The sequence below is a fragment of the Atractosteus spatula genome, chromosome 7 (genome assembly GCF_055471065.1).
Source record: "Atractosteus spatula isolate fAtrSpa1 chromosome 7, fAtrSpa1.hap1, whole genome shotgun sequence".
In the NCBI taxonomy this organism is placed as follows: domain Eukaryota; kingdom Metazoa; phylum Chordata; class Actinopteri; order Semionotiformes; family Lepisosteidae; genus Atractosteus; species Atractosteus spatula.
Window position 1 is genome coordinate 20,371,064 of NC_142712.1, and position 10,303 is coordinate 20,381,366.

General features: G+C 37.0%; 1 protein-coding gene across 2 annotated transcripts; it reads right to left on the reverse strand.

Moving 5' to 3' along the window:
* Positions 1-68: 68 nt before the first annotated feature.
* On the reverse strand, positions 69-9,295 carry cct8 (chaperonin containing TCP1, subunit 8 (theta)). Of its 2 annotated transcripts, XM_088921795.1 has the most exons (16): positions 9,142-9,295; positions 7,682-7,772; positions 7,301-7,380; positions 6,310-6,459; positions 5,943-6,123; positions 5,639-5,700; positions 5,424-5,561; positions 4,924-5,102; positions 4,618-4,684; positions 4,055-4,142; positions 3,527-3,642; positions 3,196-3,267; positions 2,942-3,106; positions 2,348-2,467; positions 1,658-1,775; positions 69-351 (listed from the first exon to the last, which is right to left on the reverse strand). In XM_088921795.1, the coding sequence occupies exons 1-15, from the start codon at positions 9,199-9,201 to the stop codon at positions 1,668-1,670; spliced, it is 1,677 nt and encodes a 558-aa protein (XP_088777921.1). In that variant the 5' UTR covers positions 9,202-9,295; the 3' UTR covers positions 69-351; positions 1,658-1,667. The 2 variants fall into 2 exon arrangements, with proteins under 2 accessions (XP_088777921.1, XP_088777922.1); XM_088921796.1 differs by lacking the exon at positions 1,658-1,775.
* Between the last annotated feature and the right edge of the window lie 1,008 nt (positions 9,296-10,303).

Sequence of the window (10,303 nt, forward strand, 5' to 3'; positions counted from 1 at the left end):
TGTAGTACCATCATAAAAAAAAACAATGAACCTTACAGCTGTGTAGAAAAGAAAAGACAATGAAACAGTTCAGAAAAACACTGACAGCTGAAGTGCCTTTTTATTAGGGGACAAAAGCTTCATCACAATTCAGTTTCCCTAAAAATATTAATAACGTGGCTCACGACAGATTAAATAAATGTGAAACAGAATATGGGATAGACTGATAAACCGATTGGTCTGAGTCAGTCCAGTTCTACCCAGAGTCAGTAAGGGGAAGAGAACCAGCACACTGACTCAGTCTTGGTCTTCATCCCAGTCCTTCTTTCCTTGAGGGGGTTTAGGTCCGCCTGCTGGCTTGGCCATGATGATCTGTGAAGAGGCAAGAGAAGTGTATCAGTGGACAGATCACAACTGAGGCCCAGACTGACCGTGTGATTTCCATGTCCAACAATTCCAACCATTTAACTGAATTTTCCTCTACTTTTTCATAGTTTGCTAACATCACAAGACTGTGATTTTATTATTAAGGACAATAGAATCACAAAGTGTTTTGCTCTTTAACAGAACTTGCAGAATTGTGATAAACGCTTGTGCAGCTACTGTATACTGTTCTAATTATGGTGCCTATTCAGACAACAATTTGGAAAAGCAGACTTGATTAAGCAATGAGGCTTGGTACACATACAGATGGTACCATGTGTAACACTACAATGGGCAACAACTCTAAACTCAAAAGGGCAAACACTGGTAGGAGACTATTTTATATATTTAGAATGGAATGTACGGCTTATGGTGGACACTGGAAATGTGGATACCTTGTGGTATGTAGTCATTGTCAATTGGTTAGCATTTCTCATGGTTTAAAATCATGGTGCACCAAATTTCATTACTCCACGATGCAGTTTTCATCATATAGTTTCATAGTTGTCTGAGTAGGCCCACAAAATAATATGCACAATGACCTTTTAAAAAAAATAAAGGTCAATAAACTGTCCTTCTCCCGTTCGGACATCATGCGTAACTGTTCTGACAACACGGTTACTCTCTCCATGCAAAATACATGCAAGAAATCCATGCACATCTCTTTCATTTGTATTGTAACAATATATTTGCACTAAATCAAAAGGTGCAACATTGCAGGCATGTACAAAAAACTAAAATATTCTAAAATTACATAACGGCCACTAATTTTCCATATTATTTCCATAAGAGCTTTTAAAAATATAGGACAATATTTTCCCCAATCTGTGATTTTTCACATCTATACACACAATTTTGTTGTGGTATTATGTACTTTAAACAAAAACATACTGAAAAGCTCCACAAATGGCTCTTAAAATGCCCAAAATCCACTACTCTCACTTTCTGTCCTTAATTTAAAACTTTAGCAAGACATCACGGACATCTATCTATGAAGAAGCTCACAATAAATGAAATTACAAATTAATAATGAAATCTAAATCAAACTTCGACAACTTGTGCAAAATGATGTTGAGACACCTGGTAAAGTTAGTATTGGTTAGTTTCAAGTAGTGTTTTTAACTAAACTCTTTCTACTTTACTCATGTTAGTGTCAACAGACTGTGACATAGGAATTGCACTTTCACACGCAAAAACAGTGCTCAACATTGTGGCATGTCCCATTCCATTAAAACACTCCCGACACTCATGGCACCTTTTTAAAATTAAAAATGGGTGTTAAATTTATCTGGTTCATCTTCCCAACTGTCTTTGTCCCAATGTCCTTGCTGTTTGGGAGGTCTGGGTCCACCTGCTGGCTTAGCCATAATAATCTGACAGATTACACAAAAAGGATTGAAACATCAATATGTGAAAAACCAAAACAAGACGGCTACCATAGATCTAATATGGGATCTACAGTGTATCTGAACTTCAGAACCATGCTCCAGCCAGGCACTTAACGAACACTTGGAACAGAATGGTTCTAGTGTGGGATTTAAAAGTGAGAAATATCTTCAAGATACATAGTGAGGATTCTGCTACAAATCAAATGGTTAAAACTTGAACGGCTGGAATGTCAATTCATGAGTATTTCAATAAATGTACACAAAATGTTATCGGGGGCAGGAAGTTCAGCTGTATTATGCAATAACACGGTGTACCTCTCCTCCAGGGTATTACAGTGTGAATAACTGTAAGGAAATCATCACTGTTTCTATTTCAAATAATATGTAAAATAAATTAATCTGTCTCCCATGGAACCGAGTTATCCAGAGGAGATGGTGTTTGCAGCGTAAAAACAACCTTTACATAAAAGCTATATAACGGACATTTTGTGACAAAGCTGCCTTTTCATTCTTATTACTTAAACTTTTCTAAGGGATACCAGAAACACTGATCTCACCTGATCCACCCTAAGAACTGTGACGGCAGCATTTGTGGCCAGTTTGATTCCCCAGTACTTCACCAGGTAGGGGTCCATGATACCTGCTTCCAGCATGTCTTTGACAGCAGCACCTTCACCCTTTATACAAACAGAAGGTTTATTTTTAAGATAGGTTTCCAAATCAGAAAATAAGAAGATCACAATGTACATAAACTTTGAATCATCCCTGTCCCAATATGGTCCCCAAACTATCACGCATCACACCACATTTCAGCTAATGCTTTATACAGTATCTACAGTCCTAGATGTTTGTGTTGAAACGCATGCAGTGACAGCCATCCATTCACTCCAAAAGTCACACAATGGATTTACTCCACATTGAAGACTAAGACTTAAGTTTATAAATATCCCTTAGTTCCTTTGAAATGTTCTGAAAGTGTCTGAATCTCATTTTGTAGGATACATCATGTTTGTACCCCAGAGATCTTAAGAAAGTCTAATGTCCACAACCACTATTCTCCACTGATTTGAATTTTCTTCTTTTTAACATACCGAATACTTATCATGACAGTGTCTTTTTAAAATGACAGCTGTTGTATCCTTTCACCTCACCTCAATATCAAATCCAATGTTTCTGTTGCCTTCATGATGAACTGCGTACAGCTTGGAAATAAGTTCTTTGCCTTTCACTCCAGAGTTCTCTGCCAGAGATCGGGGTACACATTCAAAGGCCTCTGCAAACTTCTTGATGGCATACTGCTCAAGACCTGGACACGACTGAAACAAACAAAAAAAACAGTGCAGTAAGGGTAGAAGCTTCAGACTGCAGGCACACAGATCGGACATTGTGATTTCCCCAAACTTACCTCTCCGTAGGACGTGATCCGTTTGGCCAGCTCAATCTCAGTTGCTCCAGCTCCTGGTAGAAGACGTTTATCCTAGAAAGAGTAATTGGGTGGGGGCATCAAGAAAGCAGTCTTTTTTGAAGACATTAATCCAATTGATTATATAAAACTTGAAATTTAATATAATCTTCAATTATGCAAATGTATGTTTATGTTTAGTTTTCAAATGCAGAGCAATATATTATCGGATTTCAGGTTATGTGTATTTTATTGTTAAACTCAATTAGAAATCTTAGGCAAGTACTACTTTCATTAGCTCTTTTAATACAACACACTGTTTTGTTTAACATACCCTCACAAGAACTTTGAATGTATTGACTCCATCGTCTACGGCCCGTTCAACATCATCCATGAGATTGTCTGTCGAGCCTCGGATTACAATAGTAGAGATGGCACCATCCTCTTTTTCTGAAATTGTTAAAAAGCAACGTTGTTAGTACAAACTTCAGAAAAAATAATTCATTTAATTTCATACATACAGTTAATTAATGAAAGTTCACGAATAAGTCATTCACAAAAGCAGGCTCAAAAATGCTTAAAAGAATTTCTCAGCGTTAATTATTAAACATATATAACTCTTGCCACAGAACGATTGCTTCCCCATTACTTTTATCATAATTAACTACTAGGGACAAAGTATAAGCTCAGAGATACCATTTTATGTTCTTTATTTTAAGTGTGGATGTTCACAAAAACAAGTGGATTCAGATAAAAAATGTCTCAATTTCTCTAAATTTTCACAAATAAGCAAGGTTTTCTTGTCTAGGGCAATTTTGTTTCTTCAAACCTTCACAAAGAATCATGAATTCAAGATGCCTACCATGTTTGAAGACAACAACCTGTGTGTCCCCAACTTCTGAGAGATAAACACTGTCACAGTGTCCCATCTCTTCGGGAGTAGGTGGTGTCTGTGGAAAGAGTTAAAGGTTAGAGTCCATGGATTTCAACTAAAACTATGAATGTGATACTCAGATCAACTTGTTTCACCGTGAAATACAAATATTTATTTGAAATAGAAATCTCCATATCACACATGAAATGTATGAAAGCATAATCAATTCACACTAATTACAACCTATACCTATAGCAAAGCAGGCAATATAGATCAATATAGCTATATAGGCGTTACTAATTGACTGTAATGAATAGAATTGGCATTTCAACATTACAATAAATATTTGAATGCTCAAACTAAACACTGTTAGGTTTTTTTATTTTTCTGTGTTACTCTTTCCCCAATAAATGTTTGGCTTTAAGCACTCAGGTCTTGATTACAAATTCAACAAAATGGAAGGAGGTGAATATTTTTGAAAGGCACTGTATATGTATCATTCATGTATATGTATCATTCATTCACTCGTGAGTTTCATTTATAAAACTTACCAATCTGGGTAGTGCTACTGCTCCCAATGTTTTACACAATCTTCTTAAGTCCCACTTAGAATTAAGCCTGTGAAATAACAAATACTGTATTAAATACATAACTTAGAAAATTCACTTAAGAACTAATGCTGGACCTGTTTGTAGTTGAGCTCCTCAGAGTGACATGTAATGAAACTCTTTTATAGTTCCCTGTGCCTGAAAAGAAGTACTAAAACTATCATACAAAAGGTCAAAACAACAACAATACACCTTTTCCAGCTCCAAAACAGAAGAAGCAGTTGAATTTTTCACAGCTGTTCCCCTTACCTCACCACCATCAGCTGGTATTTGTTGGCATAGTGCAGAGCCATGTCTGCCACTTTGCCACCTGTTACCACTACATTGGCTCCAGCTTCAGCAATGGCTTTGACTTGAGTCTCCATCAGATTCTCCTCTCCCCGGCTGAAGGTCATCAACTCCTCTGCGTTCTTAATTAAGACGGTTCCCTGATGTAGGCAATGACATGTGTTAAAGTACTTTGGCGTTGTATCACAGATCCACCTAACAACACCAATCAGCTTATACTCCTTCCTTCATACCTCCCCCCCACCCTGGGAAAGGAGATCCAAGCCTGATTTCCATGGATGAATCCCAGATGACTATTTCTAACCCACAATGTGACACTACTTCCCCACACACGACAATATGAATCTAACAGATATAAATAATCCATAAATGGTATTTTCTTAATCCTAGGAAAATGCTTAAATATAATAACGTACACGATACAAATATGAATTATCACCTTCAGTCAACCACTGCCTTACCTTGGTCTCTGTAACCATACAGTCAAATGGACAGGAAAATACAGCTATTTTTGCATCTTTGACGGTAGTGATATCTCCTTCTGTTTCTCTTTTGAACACCATTCCATGCAAAACGGAGGAGGCAGTCAATCCACTACCCTGTAGTGACAACAATAGTCATTAGTACAACAGATAGCACCTGCTCTATTTAAATTATTATAGATCACGGGGCTTACCAAAATCTTGCACACTCTGACATTGTCCACATTGAAATTACCGGAGTCAGGGAAAATAGAAACTGCAAAACAAATAATTGTGCATTGTATAAAACTCTACCCAAGTACTGAAAAAGATAAAACCTCTTTCCTACAGGTACCTTAGTTTGTACTCTGATCATCAACTCAACAATTAATTTTTCATCATTTACATTTTTGCATTTCTGAAATATTTGGTTAGTGCTTTCTTAGCATTTAAACCACTTTTTCTCAGCGAGGTTTGAAAACTTGCAATCTATCCAAATGTACAGTAAAAATATCTCACCACAAGCCTGTGCAATGAGATTTGACAGGAAGTCTTCATTTCCATACTGCTTGCTCATCACAGAAGGACGAATCAGAGAGGTGGCCTCCTCCACATCATGGAGGTTCTTGGCTGAAGAGCACACACAGTCTGGAAGTATTTCCAGAGCTTTCTTGCATGCCATTTCATATCCTTCAATCACCTACATTGAAAAAGACATTAAATTCCTTGTACTCCTAAGAAGCAGAACAGTTTTAAACAAAACCCCAAACAGCTCACAAGCCCCAGGCCACAAAACAGAGGAATGAAAATAAGAAATTCCGTAAGTATTACATGTGTACTTCATGTCCTAAACTGAACTGGAAAGTGAGCGATTCTGCAGACTCACCTCAGACACTGACAGTCCCATTCTGAGAAGCTCTTCTGCCAGTTCCAGCAGCGCCCCAGCAAACACCAGAACAAAGTTGGTCCCATCCCCAACCTCCTGCTCTTGCATGTGGGAAGCCATGACGATCATTTTAGCTGCAGGGTGCTGAACCTGGTGGGTGCACAAACAAAAAACAAAAAGATCTTATGCACCTTGTTTCTTCTTTAATTCTCTCACTGTACACATGTCACTGAATACCTTTCTCCTGCAATGGGGAACTTTATCAAAAGCTTTTTGAAAATCTAAATTTGCCAATCTAAATATTATATGCTCCATGTGTTTAATTAGTTCTGGTACTTGTTCAAAGGACTCTATATTCCATACAGGTAATCCTCTAGGTTAGTTCTAATAACTAATTCCATAACCTTACATGTAATAGAATTCAGACTAATTGATCTATAATTATTTGGGACGGTTTGGGCACTTGTTTTATTGATGGGCACTACACAATCTATTCTACAGTTCATAGGTACTATCCCTGTCTTTTTTTAGATTTCACCATTACAAGTTCCTCTGCCTTTACAACTATAGCATGAAGACTAGCGGTTTTATTCAAATATTATTTTACGTATTCCTAGCCTGACATACAATGATGGAGACAGCAGCTGCACACTCTCTGATAGAGTACAAAATATTTAAGCCACAGGGTGAAGTACTACATAGACAGTAAAGGTTTAATAAAAGGAATACTGGTCCTAGAACGATATTCTGATTTTTGTTCAAAATGATCTCTAAATTAATTAAGTCAACCGCCTTGTTAATTGATCATAGATAAATTGTTCCAAACCTTTATGAACTTTACCTATAAAAACTTTTGGACTGGGTTCCACATTACCAGAGTTGGAAATCCATCATTAAGATATTAACAGTTTCTGCTGATCTCTGTCTTCAGCTTTTCTCACAAAACACTAAGCAATTAGGAATTAAGGCGGTTCAAAAATGAACTAAATACCTCAAGTTCTCGCAGAATAGTTGCAGCATCATTAGTGACAAAGAGCTTTTCCAAGTGGTTGATGACCATTTTATTCATGCCTGAAAAGAAGTAAAAAGGCACCGATATTAAAAACAGAATTCTGCATTCCTATAGATTCATGTTTATGTGTAGTTTCTGTAGGCTTATAGCATTAAACACACATCCTGAAAATATCAAATCAGTAGTAGTGCACCCAGTCACATCTCTTTAAACTATTTAAAAATACATTTTAAAATTATTCATTATCCACATAGGTCTTAAATCACAGAATCTCATTTAAAAATAGACTCAACCTCTATTGTAATATTGTATTGGGCACTGATAAAACATCTGATATTGACAAGCACAGTCCAGACCTACCATTTGGACCGTAGGCTGTCCGTGTGGTCTGTGCCAGCTCTTTGCAGGCCTGAATGTTTCGGAAGACTGCCTCCTCCAAGCCAGAGTAGTGCTGAAATGAACAGGTTTGAAAAAATAAAGCAACTTATTTAAAACAGCTAGCCTAACGATTAACTGAAAATGGATCTGGTCTGCCCTGCATCAGTGAATGCCACTCCTTTCACTGTCATCACCATAACATTTACTAACAATACAATATTTGTTTTGGGAAGTACTGCACGGAAGAGCTATGTCTATACTGTTGTATATGGGACATTCCATACAGACTGTGTTGTGTTCATGGAGCCTAATTATTCCACTAAAACAGGTTATAGAACCAATGATGACCTAATAGTACTAAGCATATATTTAGTAGTAATATTCAGCTCCCTGAACACATCTGCCATGTGTCAAGCAATTATTTCTGATGTTAACATTTGGATAGCTGTCTCCTGAACTAGAGTAACTGCATGAAAGTGTGTATAAACAAACTACTGTATGGCTGCAGGCCTATATTCATGTAAATTATTTATTTTACATAGAGTAACAACTTTAAATCAAATTAGGCATTGTACTGCTTGTGCTATCTTTATCACCTGGGTTCAGACTGAATTAACGTTAAACAACAATGCTTCCAGAAATAGTAGTGATAAAACAATAAGCCCAGCATTTACCATAGATTCAATTACAATTTTGAGTTCGAGTCTACTGCCGCGACACTGCTGTAGAATTGACATCAGTTACGGCAACTTTGCCTGGCAACGCCCTGTAGCATCATGCCGAATACGTTTGTGTTGCATATACAATTGTTACTTTAAGTGCAGAAGCGTAAAACAAGACTTTAAAACAAGCCCTTCTCTATTATAAATCCGAATTAGTCTGAATTCGGAAAATTCAGTTCATGAAAATCAACTAGCGTATGCTTGGTACTAACTGTTCCCCCATGAACAACGGCGTTAGGAATAATAATACTACGGATTTTAGCTACATTCCTGTTCGAGAGCTGTTTTAACACCGAATGGCAGCTCCCGAAATATCGCCATGTATGGGTAAAAACGGAGCGTGTCAATGAATGATTTCCACTACGGCTGCCGTTAGAAAGCACATGTCCCTCGTCTTACTGCATTTAGCTACAGTACAGAAAATGTTTTAAAAGGCACTGATTACACAAATATACTGCAAGATCGTTTAATAAGTTATGATTTACGAGTTATTTGTGCCACAACATCCTACAATTTCAAAAAGCCCGTACAAAACGAGCAAACGAATGCTATATATCACAATAGGATGAACTAATCTAACCGTGGCCTACACAGGCTTTTTCTAGAAGTGTCCCACATGACACAGCGTCCAACTGCACTTCCCTTGCAATTGATGCAAAACTGGACATAAACGGTCATACATAGGTTAATCTTTAAAACAGACGACTAAATGTTCTTTACCTTTGCACCATCCTTTAACATCTGGGCGAAGCCCGGAGCCTTAGGGACGTGAAGAGCCATATTTCAAGTGGTTTTGCTCCCCGGTACAGACAGAAAAAGAACCGGTGCGTGTGCGGAGCGTCAGGACAATCGAGCTTCGAGCAAAGGCGGAGCAGGAATAGTAAATCGAGTATCGAGTTCATCGCTGTAGCTGCTAGTGGGCTGAACCTGTCGATGTGCGTCAACTCGTATACTTTTCATCATGAGATTAACATCTACCTGTTTTTATTGATGGTAGATTAAACTCGTGATTACTTCGTTTCCATCATTATTAATATTTTATTATTCTTATAAAAACGTTATTTAAAAAGGCATACAAGTAATTTTAAAAGAGCAATGCCATGTGTATTATTTTATGAAATTGTTTTAGTGATCTTTCAAAGCTTTTCTTATCATTTAAACGTCCATATGTGTATTCATTGAAAGGTGTCCCTACTCACCGTACATTTTGAATATTATCAAAATCATAATAGCTGTCGCTAAACTATTTTGTTAATAATGGGTGATATGATGTATTTGTAACAAGGAATGAAACACTTGTATATTGAGGATCAAGTAATAGGTTTATTCCATGTTGAAAAGAGAAGAGAGAAAACAACGTTTCGGCAGTGGAGTCTTCTTCGGGTGTAAAGTGTGGCACCTGATGACATCTGAAGAAGGCTCCACTGCCGAAAAGTTGTGTTTTCTCTCTTCTCTTTTCAGCATGGAATAAACCTATTACTCGTTCCTTTGCAGATTACGCATGCTGACGCAGCTACCCACCTGTACTACTTATATATTAATCCTTAGAGAAAAGTGCTTTAGCCATTATTAAGCAAATATGTCGTGGTGGGCACCCTCTTGATTTAATTTATGTTTTCTTCTTTAAAATCTGATTTTAAATTGCCTGATGGTAATCTGTGACTTTAAATTAGTGAAGTTGGACAATATTTTAAAAGAGTGGTATCTCTGATGTATTACAAACTGTATAAATAAATATAAAAGGCATAATAACTAGGATAAGATGCAGCCTGATGAGTCAATGATCTTGAGTATTAACTTAATTTATGCACATAATCACTTCAATCAATCAGTTGAGACTTCACTCTCAAACAGATTTAATGTAATTTTTAATTTGTACTGT